The sequence below is a fragment of the Harpia harpyja genome, chromosome 2 (genome assembly GCF_026419915.1).
Source record: "Harpia harpyja isolate bHarHar1 chromosome 2, bHarHar1 primary haplotype, whole genome shotgun sequence".
NCBI lineage: Eukaryota > Metazoa > Chordata > Aves > Accipitriformes > Accipitridae > Harpia > Harpia harpyja.
In genome coordinates, this window is record NC_068941.1 from 77,356,024 (window position 1) to 77,375,308 (window position 19,285).

General features: G+C 42.3%; 1 protein-coding gene and 1 long non-coding RNA gene across 5 annotated transcripts in view; one reads left to right on the forward strand and one right to left on the reverse strand.

Moving 5' to 3' along the window:
* Nucleotides 1-1,020: 1,020 nt before the first annotated feature.
* On the reverse strand, nucleotides 1,021-2,324 carry LOC128138879 (uncharacterized). The gene is made up of 2 exons (XR_008234177.1): nucleotides 2,280-2,324; nucleotides 1,021-1,769 (listed from the first exon to the last, which is right to left on the reverse strand). It is a non-coding gene; the product is annotated as an uncharacterized LOC128138879 (long non-coding RNA).
* Nucleotides 2,325-2,449: 125 nt separating this feature from the next.
* The window catches only part of TBC1D14 (TBC1 domain family member 14), a 76,470-nt gene continuing 59,634 nt past the window's right edge, over nucleotides 2,450-19,285 (forward strand). Inside the window, exons 1-2 of one of the 4 annotated variants that reach the window (XM_052780547.1) lie at nucleotides 2,450-2,800; nucleotides 8,321-9,056. In XM_052780547.1, the coding sequence (XP_052636507.1) occupies nucleotides 2,758-2,800; nucleotides 8,321-9,056 (779 nt within the window). In that variant the 5' untranslated portion in view covers nucleotides 2,450-2,757. Of the gene's footprint in view, nucleotides 2,801-5,687; nucleotides 5,946-8,320; nucleotides 9,057-19,285 lie in introns of those variants that run through there. The other 3 variants (XR_008234178.1, XM_052780546.1, XM_052780549.1) reach the window with 3 other exon arrangements.

Sequence of the window (19,285 nt, forward strand, 5' to 3'; positions counted from 1 at the left end):
TTTGCACTTAGTTATGCATTTATCCTTCCCGTACCTGGCAGTACCTGTTCTGTTTCCTTTCAATAATTAGGACATGCCATGCTTTCATGAGAGGTAATGGTGTGATGCTGTATTTAGTCACATAATGTCAGCCCTTTGGCTTCTACCAATACAGAGGAATAGTAATACACAATACTTCCAGACAGAAACATTATCTTGGATGGAGGTGGCTTTAACAGAATTGATGTTAACTGCTAATGCAAAAACTCAGCTTTTGCTAATAGCTTACAACAACCAGGAATGCTGTTTACCCTTTTCCATGAGTTATACAGTCATTCACATGCAATAACGAGTGGGTTCTTTTAATATTGACTAGGCTGTGATTTTCTGTAAACATTTTGTGGCTGACCCTGCTATTTTTATGCTGCCTAGCACATTGGGACCTTGGTTGTTCTGTGTTTCTTCAGTGCAAAGAACAGTAAGAATTTTGTTGTGAGTGGGTAACAAAAAACCTACCAGCTGAAGAGTCATCTGTGGGTTGGAAATGGAAAATATCCACTAAAACAAATCACTTACTTAGAATGGGATCTCAAAGGTAATATGATTGTTAGGCAAAATTCTATCCTTAAATAAGTGCTGACTCAAAAAGTGTTTAAGCGCCTAACTCCTTGTGTGATTTGAAACTTTCAGCTGTACTCTACGCTCTGCTACTGCTGAAAGATTTCCTGCAGCATATTTTTCTAATAGTTTCTTCAGCCTAAATAATATTACGAAGATGGGAGCATCATTATTTCCTTTGGACACACTCTGCAGACTTACAGAATTCACGACCGTGTATTTCCGTTCTGTTGTTTACCGTAGGAACCCAACAACTTTGACCCAAGTTTGATAATACCACGATGACAATACACTCTTCTGCTCACTCCAGCGGAAGAATTGATTCCCACTCTCAAAACCAGAAGGCAAATGTTCGTACTGAAAAAGGAATTAGTGACAGCATATGCTCCAAAATAGTATGTCTCTTGCATATAAACAAGTTCATAATGCTTCAAAGCCATTTTGCTTTTATTTACTTTAATAGTAATATGCAAGCTGTCTTGCAGAGGTAGCAGTGATTTTCAAACAAAGGTAAGGAGAAACTGGTGCCAATCTTAATTGTTTTACAGTGATACCCATCTGAGAAATCCAGCAGAATAAGCGCTGATATTTATCAGTCTCTGACCCCGTCACAGAAAATATCTGCAGAGGTGCAATTTTTGGTTGATGGTAAGTGTTCAGTGCCTAGTTCTCATCTTGATAAGGACCTAATTCTCATCTTGACAGCATGGAACTGGTGTCAGTGGGGTCATGGTGCCAAGTACTTCCGTACAAGTTTACCTCAGCCTCTCACAGTCTATTCAGGTGTAACTTGCCTGTATCAAAGCTTGAATAATTGTGGCTTTGCTCTTCTTGATACTGAGCTAATTACATTAACACAAGTTCAGATATTTCTGCATTTGCTGCACTCAACATTTCCAGCTTCAGGGTAGACATAAGAGATGTGAGGTGATGAGAGGCAAGTACTTACATCCTCAGTTAAGATGAGGGACAACTTTATCTTACTACCACTCCAGAGACATGATCACTGAGTCTAGGTGCAACGCGCATATGACCTTTGCAGAAAAAAGCAGTAACGAGTTTCAAAGATGATAAGGAAGCACGACAGCTCTGCTCCTGTAAGGTACTGACTGCTCGTAACTCCTTCGATTTCCACGTGGGGGCAGAGAGAAGGGGTGTGCACGATAGGTTCACTATGCAAACGCCAGAAGATGGAAGGTAAAGATAAGAGAATGGAAAGATTCATCAAACATGCTCGAATAGCAATCACCACCCTAGAGCCTCCACTTTTGGCACTACAGGTCAGTTCCACAGAGCTATGGATACACCTTCGCTTGATGCCCCAGACCTTCCGCAGTCCAAACTTTCCAAACCCACCAAATTCTGTTTTCCTCGTAAACGCAGCCAGGAACAGAAGGGGAGCCCCGCCGCAGACCTGCTCCCCCCGGGAGCCGCCACCTCGCAGGCCCGGCCGCCCCGGCCCGGCCCGGCCCGGCCCGGCCCGGCCCCCAGCGCTACCACTGGCAGTAACGCAGGACGGGCTGCAGCCGCCCGGTAGCGAAAGAGCTGCTGCTCTCCTCTGAACGCCCGCCCTCAGTTAAAGCCCATCGCTCTCCAGCCCGCTCCGCTCCCCGGGACCACCCCACCGCCTCCGCCGCGCCTGGGCCGGGCGCGCACTCCCCGCCCTCCCCGCTGCCCCCCACCTCGGCCGCGCTGAGGCGATTCAAAATGGCGGCCGGCGCGCAGCCCCGGCGGCCGCCTCCCCGCCCCCCCACCGCGCAGGCGTTTCCTTCCCCGGCGGGCGGCGCTTCGCACCGCCGCGCTGGGGAGGGGGAGCGGCGGCGGCGGCGGTGGGGCGGGAGGAGGAGGAGGAGGAGGCGGAGGCCGAGCCGCGGGGACCGGAGCGTCCCGGGAGGAGCCCGGCACCTGTCCCGCCGGCAGAGCCCGCCGCTGCGCCCGCAGCCAGGTGTGCGCCGCGCCGCGTCCGCCGCGGGGGCGGGCGCCATGGGAGGCCCTGCGCCTCGCGGAGACGGCGCTCGGCGGGCGGGGGCTGCGCCGCCTCACCTCCGCTGAACCCGCCGCTCCTCCGCGGGCACCGGAGAGCGAGATGGACCGCCCGCCGCAGCCGCCAGCCGCCTCCTAGTCCCGCAGCAGCAGCAGCAGCAGCGGGGCGGGGTGGGCATGGCCCAGCGCGCGGAGAGCGACGGAGGGCAGCGCTACCCTGGTGAGGCGTCAAAGTTTCTGCGTGGCTCTTCCTCCTCGGGCGGCAGACCCGGCCGGGCGGCGGCTTGCGCTCCTGCCGGGGCTCGGCCCCCGCTTGGGGCCGGGGCGGTGTGTGTGGGGGGTGTTTGCTGGCACCTGTTGGGGTGAGGGGCAGAGCCCGGGGCGGGCGGGAGCGGCCCCCCACCCCACCGCACCCCACCCCACCCCCACCCCACCGCGGCGGTGAGGGGCTCGCCGGGGGCCGGCCGGGCTGCGGAGGGGTGGGCGGCCGCTTGCGTTGCCCCTCCGTGGCCGCCTTAAAAAGTTAGGAGGAGCAGCTGGGCTCCGCCGGAGTCTTCCCCGAGCGGTTTAAAGACCGCAGAGGAGGGTGAGCGTTGCTTCCTCGAGCCGCTGGGGAAAGGCATCGGTTGTGGGTTTCTTGTTTCTTTTGCTGTTTTTTTTTTTAAGGGAAGGCCGGCAGCTAGGAAACCTTCGCAGTGTCGGGTCAGCCTCAAAGCCCGTGAAAAGCAAGCAACTTTTGTCTCTCTCGCTGCTTCTCTTTCTAGTCGAAGTCTCCTAGGCGATTCCCAAAGACCAAACAAAATACAACTAACATTAGCTGAAGTTCTCGTGACGCTGCTGTTAATTTAACGTGGCCTCGGATTTTTCAGTAATATTGGGGTGTGTGGGGGGGAAAGCCCTGTAAACTGCCTCAGGAGCAGAGGCTTTAGAAGAACGCTGTGAGTCATTTATATTGCCTGCCTGACATAGCAAAAAAGTGGAAAAGCGGTGAATGGTTTCCTTATGATCATTCTGCAAGCACTCTGCTCAGAAGCCAGGTTCGTGAAGCTCACACTTTGTGAAGGGTGCTGGCAAGCAGTTAGGTAGAAGACTTCTTAATTAAAAAAAAAAAAAAAAAATCCCAACTTGTTTCTTTTCTTTTTGCCATTAAAGTTTTGGTAGTGCTTACGTATGTAGCCTTAATCACTGTATTTCGTGCTGCTTTGACAAAAGCTAGACTTCTGTAGCCTCAGGAATTCTTCACTGTTGGCAATGCTGTGGCTGTTAGAGCGTGAACATAAACAATCTGAACCAAGAAATGTTTAATAAACAAAACGGAGTTTGGTGCTCTTGTGCACTGAGGTCATCTGCAGTTGCGCTTCATAGCAGCAATGTGTTTCTTGGTACATGCAACAAAAATAGTCAAATGCATGGAGAGTGTAAATGTTAATTTTTTAAAAAATATTTTTCCTTGAAGAAGAGAAAAACAGCTGCAACTCTGTAATTGAGGAAATTCCTTGCTCTTAAGCACTTAATAACAAAAAAAAATTGCTGGCAGAGATAAGTGTTGAAGAGACAAGGCATGTGATAAAAATTGAGATGTTAACTCTTTGAGAACTGAGCAGTATATATAAACCATTCCTCTTCTCATTCCTGTGAGGCAAGCAAGTATAAAGCCTGTTTTGTAGATAGTTGTCTTGTGCTTCCTTCTAAACAAGTTCGTTGCCTAAATTGCATTGCAAGTCACAGCAAACTTGGAAGAATGTGGTTTGAATTGGCATCTTTCTGATCTTTGTTTTACTCTAGTGGTTTGGCATTGCTGTTAACTTTCTTTAAATTTTACATTAAAATGGGTTAAAAAGCCATTTTATTCTAGATCTTAGAAATTATAATCAAATATGACTTGCTCCCTCTGTGTGGTTGAGTGATACGCAAAGTCAAAATCTGTTTTAAAGCCTCTGGTAATTGTCAGAACATGCCTTCTTGCATGCCATGATCAGAATCTGGGGAATGTAAGGCTGTATGGACAGCTATACTGGGATGGACCAAACCTCCACCTGTCAGACTGAAGAATTTACCTGGGAGAGGGCCTAAAAGCGGGGCTAATATATGTTGATGTTTCTATGAAGTTCTGACACTTGCAGTTCAGGGGCTTCCTGAGTTTGTTTAGGAATCCTCAGTCATTTTTAATTCCCTGAGCTTACATGTAAATTTCTGGCATCCACAGTGTACTGTGGCAAGGAGTTATGCAGGTCAGCTACCCTTTGCATGAATAGCTATGTCCTGATGTTAATTTTGAACCTGGCTACAAAACTATCTGGTGCCCCTTAGCACTTATGTTGGAAGAGTTAATGAGTAAATAATTTGTACCTACCCTCTCATTGCCACTTGTGACCTCTGCTGTGTTTTCCTATCTCCCTTTCCCTTGTTATTTCTCTTCTGGGATATTCACACCATGGTTCCTGTAAGACATAGGATATTAAGACTTTACAGATACCAATTTTATTTAGATGATAATATATTTCAGTAACCCATGGGGATTATGAATGTTTTGCAGACAAAAATGCTTATTCTTTCTCAGTTTATTATACTACTAATACTTTAATAATGCTATGTTTATTATGATAATGTTGCAATAATGTTATGTTAATAAATGATTTATGGAAAGAAGTTAATATTGGAGCACATGACGCTTAGAATGTTTGACATCAATTGCCAGATTTTGCACTTACAAGTGAGGCAGCTAAAATAAGGAGTATAAATATCACTTCACTACATCCTTAAAAACAATCCTACAACAACCTAATGCAAAATGAATCAAGGAGTTCTCATGTATGTTTTTGACAGCTGATTACATTTCAAGTTTTCATTTAAAGCCCTTGATGGGTATACTTCAAAACTTCCCATAGTTTTGCTGAACTGTGTAAAACCCTTGTAGCTTGTTATTGCATAATTTGCTCCAGCAAGCTATAGCTGTTACGTGCTTCTGCATTTGCTGGCTGCCCGTTTAAAGGATATCTTCCTGTTAAATTTCTTGCTTAAAAAAATACCAAACCAAGTTAAAATAGCTTCAGTACCCTGCATGGAAATTTATTTTCACTTCTCTTAGAACTCTCTTGTTTACAGAATTGTTTGGCCTCTTGAGCTGCTGTATTTACTGGCTCTTCCAAGGCTGCTTGAATGCTTACATTTGTAAGCTTAGTCAAGAAGAGGCATGCAATTAAACTAAGGACTGGCTGCTACTTCAGAAAATCACTGAGCAGAAGTGAAGGCAGTCACTGGAGGAATTCATTATGGGAACATGCTTGTGCTATTTACCCAAACATCATCAAAGTTGTTCCTGGCTGATTACATTTCTGTACTTTGTTTTCTGGATGCTTTAAGAAGTATGAATTGTGGTAAAGCAAACGCCTGCACCCTTGCTTATACAGTTCCATAGTGTGTGTGTATGTGCTTTAGACTAACATTGGGGCTGGGTGGGCTGGTGATTTAAAGAGCAACGTAATGTGTATGAAGGGGTGGGTGAGCATGGGGAAGAGAAAACAGTCAGACTTGTGTTAGAAAAATAAGTGAATCCAAGCAAGAAGGTCTGAGAGCAAGAGATCCAAGTATATGCAACACTAATGATGTCTAATGCTCCATGTTATGTCGTATTTGTACACTTTGACTGTCACAGTTGACTTCATGAAGTAGAATAGTTTGTTGCCTGTATTCAAGGATCGTCGTTGAAGGGGTTTTGTTTGTTTTTTTGCTGGCCCTTACAATTTTAATTTAGTGAACAGAGAGGTTTGTAATGTACACAGTTGGTATGCTAACTATCTCAAGACATCACTTCTTTAAATTGCAGGGGATGTAAACTTTTCAAACCACGGTAATGTGAAAAAAGAAAAGTTGCTATAGCAACTCAGTGAGAAAAGTGTATATCTTCACAAGATTTTTAGTCAAAACAATACATTTGAAACCTTGCTTATCCAAAGGATTAGACAGTTGATGCATTGATTGATTTGGGTGGGTTACATAGTTGGCTGTTAGAAAGTTCTGAAAAGGTCTAAAAGATCCAGGGTTGTTTCTGCTTGACTTTTCCCTACGCTTAGGAGTGGATTGAACTGGACCATCAGATCAACTAGTGAATAGCACTTGTGTAGTAAGCTAAAGAGTTGGTATAGTATACAAAGTACATTTAGATTCATTAACTTTTCATGTGACTGAAAGCTTGTGGAAGAAATTGTTACAGTTTGGACCAGTGGAATATGTTTGAAATGTGTTTTCTGTCACTTACTGCCTGTCAGTATCACAATGCCAAAGTGTATTGATGGGCTCAGATGTAAGAACGGACAGTGCATCAAACCCTGGTGTTTGGCAGGGCTTAGGTGCCATTAGCCAGTGGTTTGGAATTGCTGGGAGGAACCAGTTTTCCCAAATGATATGTTTGGGTTTTGTTTTGTTTTGAGGGGGAGGGGAGGTTGGGTTTTTTTTGTTTGTTTTTTAGAAGTAGAATGCAGGGAGGACCTCCTAGAGGACAATTGGCAGCTTTAATTAAGTGCTACACTTGAGAGAGAATAGGAGACCAGAGGCAGGAGACCAGGCTTCAGGAACTGGAAAAAAATCTGTCTAGAAAGCAAGCTGTTTGCAAGATGGAAGGAGCATTCTTCACTCCTTCACACTTAGCCCAGAATGTTTCAGAGTGAAGAAACTGAAGCAATATGTGCATATTTGTTCTGCCAACTGCTGCAGAGTAATTACCTTGCAAACTTCAGCAGAGCTGTAGATAATTTAACCATTCATATAGAAAGAGAGGATGTATGTAATGTCACAGTAATAACCATGTCAAGTTTTAAAGCGTTGATAGTGGTTCTGGCACCCAGGGCAGCAGTCCTGATGGTGTTCCAGGTTTATGAACGGCTGCAGTTGCCCACGAGGACAGTGCATCTAATCTGCAGCTTGTACTCGACTGCCCTGTCTTTGAGAGTCGCTCAGATTTAGACTGGAAGTCGGGCACTGACTGGATTAACTAACCTGCTGGCAGCCCCTGGGGAGACAGTGTGAATGTATATTGCAAATATGAAGGATAGCGACCCCTGAGTGCAGTAAATACAATGCATTTGCAAGTGTCAGTTTTACTGTACGTGCACTGATGAAGTGCATCATGCGTATTGTCAAAACGTTGGCTACATGAATAGCTTTAAAGCTCTTCAGATTTTGCATGTCTTAATGCAAAACTGATATATTATGCATTCTATTTCAGTGACAAATTTATTATCGGTTTTATGGTTTCCAGAAGAGCGCTAAGAAATTCTGTTTAAATGAACACCTCAGAATTTTGGTCCAAGTGTATGGAAACAAGTTTTGTAGCTCCCCAACATCAGTAAATATGCATTTATGACTGTATAAAAATAAATTTCAAATATTTGTCTTAATATTGACATGGAACATTAAAGTACTGCAGTTTTTATAGTATGTAATTTCACTCTCCAGAGATGTATATGAAGCAAACACTGGCACACAAACTGCTTATGAAAAGCCTTTCATGCTTGACATTTTCTGGAAGCCTAATTTAAGTTGCCACTGTCCTGCTTGTTCAAGCAGGGGGAAGGGATAGTAATCATGTGCAAAAGAAGATGAATAACTTTTAATTAAAAGCCTAAATTATGACAGGACTGAGTGTACTTAAAAAAAACCAAACCCAAACAACAAACAGCCAAGAACAAACTGCAACTTTCCTGCAAATTCATAATCTCGTCTTTTCTTTCTTTTTAACCAGTTACCAGTTGGGCCAAGACAACTGATGTAAATTTATCCAACTCCTTAAATGGTTTGAGCTTTCTGGGAATTCTGGATGCAAGAGTGGGCAGCGGAATCCAGGGCCTTCAAAACTTGAACTCTGGGACCCCAAGATCTCTCTCATTGCCTGAGTATGGGCCTGGTCAGCTGTCCAGTGCTTTAGAAGATTGTCATAGCCTTAAATCAGTGGATTCTGGTATTCCAACTCTAGAAATAGGAAATCCAGAGCCTGTTCACTGCAGTGTGCTAAATGTGAAGAGAAAGCAGTCAGAACCTGAAATTGTGCCTGACAGGGCTTTTCAGAGCGCGTGCACACTGCCGTCCTATGTGCCTCCACATTCTCTGACTTCTGAACATGACCATGCTGTGCGAAAATCCTCTACTTTCCCAAGAACTGGGTATGACACTGTCAAACTTTATAGTCCAACTTCAAAAACTCTGAATCGAAGTGATGATATCTCTGTCTGTAGTGTTTCTAGTCTTAGCACAGAACTGTCAACAACTTTATCGGTTAGCAATGAAGACATTTTGGACTTTGTGGTCACAAGCAGTTCAAGTGCAATTGTGAATCTTGAGACTGATGAGGCGCACTTCTCGGATGTTACCCTGAATTCCACTAAAGAGACCAATGATCAGAGCCAGCAGGAGTGTTGTCAAGAGACAGACGTGGACAGTAAACGAAAAATATTGGGACCTTTTACGAACTTCTTTGCCAGGTAATGTTTCCATAAAATATATTTGTATTTTAACAGCGAGATCCAGTAAGATCATAGGAGAAAGGTATTGTGTGATATTTTACTTTGAAAGAGATAATAGCTTGCTATTTTAATTTAAATTGGTATTAACAACATATTTTTTTCTGTTCCAACTAAGTAGGCAAATACTGTTAGGGACTAAGGCCTCTGAATCCTACTTTGTATTATCTTTGTGATATATGGAAGCATCTTAAATCTTCTTAAAAGATTCCCTCTACATTACAGTAAAAGGAGTTCTGAACAAGGTGTTTTTCCTTTGAACAAGGGTTTTCTTCCTGGCTTCTCCAGTGATGCCTTTTGTGATTTTGGCCAAGGTCCTTAATCTTAATATGTGTCGCATAAATAGGTAAATATAGGTAAGATCCATACTTGTATTGAAGAGCTTTTGTTGTCCCACAAGCGGGGTTCAATACCTGGTGTGCAATAAGCCAATCTTACACACAGAGCTGAAATATTTATTTCCTGTTTGTGCAAATATGGGTGCTAGGTGATAATTCCACAAAGCTAGCACGTCGCACCAAAGAACTACAATATATTTATCCTGTTACATGATTAGTAAAAACCTGCCTAAATTTATGTTCGTTGGTTAGTAGTCACCATCTCATCTACTATTGGTTAGTTATATTTAAATTAGCCTCGCTTGCGATGTAAATTAGCAGGCATGCTCCTTGCAAGTGTGGGGAGGCAAGTCTTCTTGGTCTTGAATTGAGTCAGTGGTTGCAATCTCCCCCTGCTGCCTTTACCTTTCCCCTAGTTACTGCAGTTTTTCTGACTTCATGTTTCTTTGGCAGTCATCCCGCCTACGGGGCCTTCTGGAGCAGGATGTTCCCTTTTTATCAGCCTTTTAGTTCTTCAAGGGCATAGTGGTTAGTAAGGTGTGATACAAAGTAAACAGGCCTGCATAGTGAAACTATTGAGTGATGGTCCTCCTTAAAGGACAATGCATCAGGTTTAACCCTAAATTAAGGAGTATCACCACAGCCTAGGCATTAACTCAAACATATGGCTGCACTTTGACATTTGAGGATTCATAAGTGGTCTAGTCGTGATGGAGTATTTTATTGATCCATGTAAGTGTATGAAGCTTAAAATACAAATACTTGGCAAACACTTGCATGACTACTATTATTTTTCCGAATCTCAGTTATAGTTTTGTTAATACCTTTTTTTCTTCATTTTCGTATGGAATGAGAACATCTGACATTTTGTCTCTCAGTTGTTGAAATGAAAGCATTGGCCACTCAAAGCAGTTATGTGACCTCTTCTAAACATGGCCCTTGTATGAACGATAAGGTGTTCTAAATGCAGTTACCCAGTGACAGTGGTGAATGAGGAAGAGGACTAGTCTACTTCTTGGGGTTTGGGTTGTTGGTGTTTTTTTGTTTTTATTTATTTAAGGCCTTCATAATGTCTCTTATTTTTAGGATATAACATCTGAAGTATGATATATTTTGAAGAAACAGTTCTAGAAGTAAACTTTAGACACCAAGCAAAGTTGGCTGTATCTAACCTGTTTTGAAGACCTAATCTCTTCCTCATGTAAATTTTTTTTTTTTTGCATGAGATGAATAGGCTGATATGCATAGACTGATAAAATACTTAGAGAATTGGCAAACAACATTCTTTGAAAGGCTGCCTTATTTGCAAAGCTTAAGAGAAGCAGTTTCTTTAGATCTACTAAACTGGCTGAAGCCTTCATTGGTTTTTATTCTTAGGTTAAAGTAGAGTACTGTGCAGCAGAACTTCTGTCATCAGTCCTGTTTGAGGTGCTGAAGCTTTTGTGGACCTCTGTCTGTTTGTTGCCAAGGAACCAGGCTTAATTCTGAAGCAGGAGGCTTCTCAGCACTTCAAAGCATGAACTTTTGTTACCCATTCTGGTAGCACAAATGCTAACTCAAACAAATGCTGTCCTTCAGCCTGGAGGGAGCACAGTGAAACAGGCGCATTTAGACCCTGCTCAAAGTAGGATGTTTAACCGCTTCTCAACTTTCCTCATCCAACAAAATAAAGCCATCTGTCCAAATTCTGTTCTAGTAGTTCTAGTGGTTTTGCCAGTGTTACAGAAACGGTGGTACTCACTAGACTGAGCCTTTTAACCTGAATCTTTTCAGGTACATTGAATTCCACAGAACAAAGGCTGTCCTTACCCCCTTTTAAATGGGGAACAGGTAATCTTGGTAACCACGTGATGTCATCATGAGAATAAGAGGATTAAGTTCAAACTAGGTGATTGGCCTTGAAGTTCCAGGTCCTCTGTCTGTAACCTGGCCTTTAATATCCTTCCCTTTAACATCCACTTTCTGCTCTGTTTTGAAAACAAGAGTTGCTCACTTTTTGTTTGTACTTGCACACCTCACACCCATATTTTATGCATCCTTTCTCTTATGTTGTACGGCCTGGTGGTGAGTTTCACAGGTATTGGACAAGCAGGGAGCTTCTGAAGGTCCTTCTGTGCCACAGGAAATACTGTCTGTATTTATGCTGTCAACATTGTTAAGGATCAAAACATGCTGTTGCTAGTTTTTGATGATATTTGCAATCTGCCATCCATGGGATTGTAATTGCTTCTTCTAATGATCCCATACAGTCCGGGTTCCCTGGAGTTCCTATGGGCTCCTTGGATTCCCAGGGCTTAAATGAGTACTTCAGTAAATGAACTTGGGCCTTGCAGTGTTTTGTTTGGAAGTAACTGACTTCTAGGGGCCTTGCTACCTAGCTCACCCTGCGTTGTGTGCCGGGGTTTGTGCACAGTGTTAGACAAGGAAGCGGCATTTGGAATAGTATCTTTGAAGACCAGCTTGCTGAGAAGGGAGCTTCTTAAAGTAGTTTGTAAAAAGTGCTGCAGTGGTAGGTATAAACAAAGTCCCAGAGAGGAGCATGTTCTTAGCACTTCACTGTGTTGAAAGGAGTTTCACTTGAGATTCACAGTCTTGCAGGTTAAATGCGTAAACCTTCCCTTTTGAAAACCAAGGATGAACTATGGCAGGAGAAAGCCAAATTGCTTTGGCCAGTGGCTGGCACACTTGTGTACAACGTGGCAGAACAAGCACTTGAGTGGTTTGTACACAGCCTTTCTGTCTTCCAGCAGCCTGATGGTCATGGAGTAGGGCTGCAGTGCAGGGGCTCTCAGCCTTAATCTGCAGGTTTAGCTCTTTAAGGGCTCCTCTGAGTAATGGGATATGGGTTTTGAACCACTGAGAGTGAAGATGAATCAGCTTAGTTTTTGCCTAAGTTGTTGACATTTGGTAAAAGGAGAAACCTTACTGCTTGAAACAGCAGCTGTGCTTGTATTGAACCCCGTCTGTCATCTGAGAATGTGTTAGTTTCTCCGAACTTGTCAAGACAGAGTTTGCTCTGGATATGTCACTTAAGATTTGTGGCTGCCTGGACAGATAATACTGACAAAAATTAGATGCATGCAGTGCTTGGTCACATGCACCTAAGCTGCTTACGTTATCAGTTAAGGGTATATCTTCTACAGAATCAAGAAAATGCTTAGAGAAGCACCTGCTTTGGAGTGTGAAATTATTTCTTAGCGCTCTCTAGATTTATTTTTCCTTGCGAGATCGTATGTATGTGTGCACGTGCCCTATGCATGGTTGTGTGTTCCATATTAGTTGTGGCAATATCTGTGGTGTGTTACAAAGGGTTGGTGTTGGCTTGGGGCTGCAGTTGAAAATTGAGTTGTAGAGGGGATCGAAGACAGGAGAACCCTGTTGGCTCGGTGCCTGTCAGTCCCGGCACCTTCAAGGGCACTTGGGAATGGAGTGCTCCTGCCCTGCCTTCTTGAGCACTATGGTGAAGAAAGTTTCCTGGACTACTGCTCTGGCTCAGTTGCTGTCTCTTCAGCAGTTTGAGGCTCTGAAAGGTCTGGTTGTTTCCTCAGGCTGTTACATGCCTCTTTGGGTGTGGCAGGAAGATCCAAAGTGAGAAAAAGAGACCGCTTTCCTGCTTGATTATGCATAGCTTTCGTCTTGGAAGAGCTTAAGGCACCACAGGTACAGTGCAAGGTGGAGTACTAGTGCTCTCATTAGGCTCCAGGTTAGCACATGAAAATGGATTATTGCTTCTGAAAGCAGCTGTAAAGCTGACTGCTGACAAAGAAACCTGACATGTTGGTTGTTTTCAAGTGTCATGTGTACTTGTATCAGTTCTAAAAGGCTGGAGGTCTTTCACATAAAGCATGAGTTTGAATTAATTTCCTTCATTCGAATATACGCAGGAACTTGGTTTGAGAAATAATATGAGCAAACAATTGGCTGGGAGACTAAAGAGTGATGGCTTGTCTGTCCCTTTGCCCTAGTGACCCAGAGTAGCGTAGGTTAGTGAGTTTCACCTTTGGACTTTGCTTCCATATAGTACTGCTGAAACACAGACTTTTTAAATGTTCAGGTTTTAAACAGCTTTGCTGAATCAGGACCATTGTGATCTCACTGTAGAAGCTGTACTTTTCATTTATCGTTTTGGAGACTGAGGATGAGGCTTTTTATGGTTACATGCAACATGACCATGAAAAGGACTAGAACTATGTTCAGTTAAATAATAAGCCATGCAGTTACCTTCCTTTTTAATGGACTAGGAGAATCCTAAGAATCTTTACATAGTCCGCTGCTGTGGATATTGTGTATTTTTCCAGGAATCTGGATCCTCTTTCTTTTCAGGCTGCTCCTAGAAGTTTTTGATCCAAATGTTCTAAGTAGCAGGATCTCAGGAAACCTCTACAGAGAATAGGAACAACACATGAAATAAAGGGCTTTAAGAAGAATATTTCATTTTACTGTTTCCAAAGAGTCTCTCTATTTCTGAGAGAAAGCTTCTTGAGCAGGATTGGCATCCTATACCACACATAGAAACACAAAACTAGTCCAGACTGTGGCCTTACTTGTAGTCTGATAAGAAAAAGGGCTTAAGTTTCAAAATAATAGCTACTGGTTTCAGCATTGAGTCTGAAATGATGTGAATTTGATATATCACAGATACACACACATATGTTCTGAGGTGGCTGGTCACACATAATTCGGAGTTCTGAACTTGGGAATTAGGTCCATCGATAGCATAGATAAGTCACCTGTGTTAATGAATAGGGTCCTTTCATAATGTCCTGTTGCTTTTAATGAGAGTACAGCTTATTGTACACTCTCATTTTGGTGTTAAAAGGAAGGTAGAATAACAAGGAACATTATAGTGTTGATTCCCTACTTTCATCTCCCCAAAAAGGGAATTCACTGACCACAGAAGGGAAGAGAAAGGATGAAAATAATTATGATTGAGTCATCTGAGATATTAAATTTTATATATGATGTTGTCTCCTGTGCATGTTTTATGTTAAATGAGGCCTATTAGATCGAGTATAGGCTGTTCAGGAGGAGACAGGCTGAGAACAGGACTGAAGTGTGTAGGAGGAGGGACAGAAAGAGCTGGATGCGCTGTGGGGGAGGATATGAGTACACTGCTTTTAACCACAAATGAACAAACCCTAGCTGAGCTGCAGGTGGAGTTGTCCAGAAGGTGGGAGGAGGGGCTCCAGAAACCCAGCCTGGGACAGAGGGAAGCCGCATGGATGCCCAACGCAGGCTGCTTCACTGCCCTGCGGGCAGGCTGGACTCCCCAGTGCTGCAGTTGCCTGACCCCCCAGGATTCACTCTACTGTTGGAGGGAAAAGAGGAGTTTGGCTGCAGTACTTCCTCCCCACTGCTCTGGCTGGGTGCATTTTGAGCTAATCGTTGCCAATAATGGGTATCCAACAGGGTTGGGGAGAGAGGAAGGCAACCAAGCTTACGTTTCAGTGGTGTGGAAAGCAGCATAGGCACTGAGGATCTGTATTAACAGATGGAAACAGTATTTCAGCAGCCCATGAGGTGTTCAGGTATACTCATCGGATGGTTGCTTCAGTCTTCACAATATGGTTTTGGATACTACTAATTTGAAAGCCACTTTCTGTCTACTTGACACGAAAGACTAGTGGCTCTCCCCTCATCTGTACATACTATCACGTCTCTGTGTAGAACAAAAGAAAAGTTGCAGAATTTTTCTGAAATAAATATTCTCTGTCAAAGCAAATCTTCCATAGGTACAAAATTCGAGTTCTACGAAGATAATAGCCTTTTCTTTTGATAAAGGTTGAAAATTGTATGATACAGTTTTCAGAATTCCCGTCCTCTAATTCAGTGTGTGAAGTTTCAAACTTTGAAGTGTGGCCTGTTCTCTACTAGGTGTTGAACTGAAACTGTCCACATTAATTTTAATCCCTATTTTCCCTTTATGTGTGGAATAATGTAACTTTTGTTTAGAATTACTGTTCTGTTAGTTCTTCCTTAAATTTTGCACTAAATCTTATTTGAGATGCGGGTCTTCAGAATGAAGGGAAGTTGCCTTTGCAGATAAAATTTGCTTTAAATAAAGTCCTGTTTGTGTGAGACTGTTTTCAGTCACTCAACAGCAAAACTAAGAGGCTTGTTGAAGTTATTTGTTCATTATGGAAGCTAATGAAAATTTGCTCAGCAGTACTTTGAGTTTGAGTTTTGGTGCAAAATTATGCGGTAAGTGAGGACTTGATATAGTCCAGTTATTATTTGAAATAAAGTCAAATGTGTATTTTTCTCTTGTAGTGGCTGGTGGGAAGCATTACAAAAGTCTTGCACTGGCTAGTGAGTGAGATTTGTAGCCCGGATGGGTGTTGTATTTTGCTTGCAGCATTCAGCTATAATGCTTTGCCTACCCACCCCCCCACCCCCCATTCCTTTATCTCCTGTGTGAGGCTGCCTTTTGGAAAACTTAGGGTTGTTCAGTTCTACGCATTCTACATGCTTGCTTTTGAATAGAAACAGTAAGAATTACATACAGTGTGATAGATATATACAAAACTCCAGGAACTAATTCAGATGAATTAAATTAAGGTCTGTTTTCATTCTGATTCATTGTCTATATGAAGGTTTAGTGAATTAGTGGGTCAGATGGTCTTTGTATCTTCAGTTAATTCACAAGAACTTTCCTGACTTTTCCCTTTGTTAAAAGGAGCTGTGAGAAGAATTGGATGGGCACTGGGGAAGAGGGAGAATATCAGCACGATCGCTGCCATGTGACACTCTATCTAATCAAAATACCATTTAATGTTCAGCTGATTTTGTTCCCTCCCTTCCTTATCAGCAATATCAACTGTTGTAAGTTATTGCAAGTATAGAAATGGTTAAAAAAAAAAAATCACTCTGTAAAGGATACTTAATTCAGGGTCAACATTGTGAGGGAATGTTATGTATGCTTAGAGATTCTGAAACATGCAGTAAGCAAGGTGAAATTAGATGGAATAAATACCAATTCTTTCTCCTTGGGTTTTTTTTAATACTGTCTCCCTTCCTGTGTTATGTAATCTGTGGAGAAGTTGGCATCAGCGTTAAGTTTTGTTTTTAAACATCTTTATAAAGGCTCAAACAAGAAGTGGTCTGTTAATAAAATTCTATGTATGGATGAATACTTGTTTAACAGAAATACTATATGGAGACAACGGGTTTTCTGGAGCAGGAATATGTGTTTTTATGCCTTGCTCTGGATATTCAGAGTTCTGTTAAATGTTCAGTTTACTGGCAGGAAAAAAAAAATCTCTGAATTCTTCTTTATGAACTGTTAATCTCAATTTGGGCATTAGTTACATTGCTGTTTTAAGGGGCTATCCACATTAAGCATCTCTTTGTAGTCATTAAGTGCGTCAAAAGTTTTCGAGCCATACTGTAAGAATAATAAAGAAAAACCCCTATGGTAAATAAGGAGTCATTCACACCTTACATTGACAACTAACAGAATAAACACAAGAACTTGGTAACAATCATGAGGTAAGACATGATATTTACTTAGTGCTTGGACTCCCCTTTGTGAGCTGCAGCCTTTTGCAAGTACAGAATTGCAAACCAGTTTAGGTCGGAAGTGACTTCTGGAGCCAGCTGGTGTAACCTCCTGCTCGGTGCAGGGCTGACTTCAGCACGAGATCATGCTCCTCAGGACCTTGTCCAGTCAATTGTGAGTGTATCCAAGGTTAGAATTGCCACAAACGCTATAGGCTACATGGTCCAGGATTTATCTACTACCACTGTGATTTTTTTTTTTTTTATCCAGTTGGAATTTACCTTGCAGCAGCTTGCTGCTTTGACTCTTGTTTTTTCTGTTTACATCTTGGAGAATGGTCATCCATGCTAAATGAAACCACCTCTCAGCATCCCCGCTTGTATGTCATAGGCCTCAGCACCCAGCCATCCTAATGGTCATCCATTGGACTTCCTCCAGTTTTTGATCTCTTTATTTCCATCCAGGGACCCCAAACTGGATACAGGTAGAGTCTCATGGGTACCAGCTAGAGCTTTTAATCATTTTTTCCTCTTGATCTTGCTAATATAACCCAGTCCATGTTTAATCTGTATTGCTGCAAGGTCTTACTGCTGACTCGGGTTCAGCTTTTTGCATAGGGTGATATTTCATGTATTCATTCCATGTTTGATTTGTGTGGTAATAGTACTTCAGATCAATGAAGAAATCTGCTTTCAGACTTTGAGAATAGAATTTTGGGTTATTCTGATAACATTGGGATAACTGGGAATTTTGCCAGCCAGAAAAGAACCATTATGTATAGCTGGTTGACTCTAATAGTTTGAACTTGGACCCAAATGTTGCCTTTGTATGAGAGTCCTAACTTGCTGAAACTCCTGTTTCTGAGAACTTGGCAGCATTCACATGGTAGGCTAGCAGAGCTCATCATCCACATACAAAATAGTTCTTGGTTTGCTACAACCATTCCTAACTCCTACACATGCAGGATTACTGTCTGATTTATCTTTTCATGTCTTTGACACTTCAGTGGAGGCAGCTCTGCTTTGTTCTCCCCTAAAATGACAGCTACCCTCTAAGAAAAAAAGTAAGTGCAGAACACCGTAGTCTTGATAAGTAGTTTATTAAATCCTGCTTTTTTCCCCCAGAAATCTAAAGAGAGATTTCCAAGTTACCCTGTTGCAAAATATCAGGTATCCTGTACTGCTAACTTGTATTACTGTCTCCCTCAACTGTAGAAATCTTTTTTCAGACCTGCAGGTATCTGTTACCCTGTAAAGTGTGATTATTCTTAGTTCTTACTGAATGTACTGGAATGTCAGCGGTTGGAAAACTTTGTTTATAAAATGTGATAGGGATTTACAAAACATGATTTGTCATTAGTTACCTCTTTCATGGGTAGGTCAAATTCTAGGCTGTCTGGCTCTACTTCTGTTGGATTTGTTTATCCATAAACCAAGCATTGTTCTTCCTTTACCCTGACCTTTGTCAATCGCCCAGAGAAATTCTGCAAATCCTGCTTTTGTATGTGATTTTGCAATCTTATTCAAAGCTTAACTTTCTACCTGTTGATGAAGATTCTTTGCCATAGCCAAAATACTTGGACTTCTTTGATGATATTTTGTTCTGTTGGTTGTTTTGGGTTTGTTTTTGTTTTTTTTTAATAAAAGTGTAGGTTGACTGAGAGGTGATCTGGGGTTGGGAGGGGAGAATGCAAGAACTGGCAATCACTGCATCTAGTGAATTATTTCTAGAAACCCATGTTACCTGGTCATGGGTACTAACTGTTAGCTTCTACCTATGGAGAATGTATATTTAGGGCTTTGCAGGAGATTTTGGTAGGTCTCCTGACAAGAATTTCTTGTCAAGTCCATCAGTTCCCTAGTCATCATGATTCATGTGTCAAGAGTATTGTTCTTCCACTAATCAGGTAACCAAAATTCCTGTTACTGACTTTTCAGGGTTTACTTTCTGTGCCTCTGCAAGTTGTTTAAGTGGCCAGAGTGCAAATTTGGAACATCTAGAGGTGAGAATCTTTCTAGTTTGTTGAGGGTAAGTTCTGAAGGTTGTGGTTAGTACAGCATACAAAAGGTCATTGAAGGATGAGAAGAAAACAATGTTGTTACACCTTTTGGCTGAACTCTGTAATAGTTTGAGAATGTTTCTTAGATAGTGTTAATTGAATTTGTGCCATGCCAGGTAAGGTGGCTGGACACTTTTGCTCACAATGCAGCAAATATTTAATAAAATTTATCTTAATGTATTTTTTGCTTAATAGGTGCTGTACATTACTTAAAATGTTTCAATGTAGGTTTCTGGATGCCTTGTAGCACTGTGCTTATGTGCTTGACATGGGTTTACCTAGTTCTTATGATTAG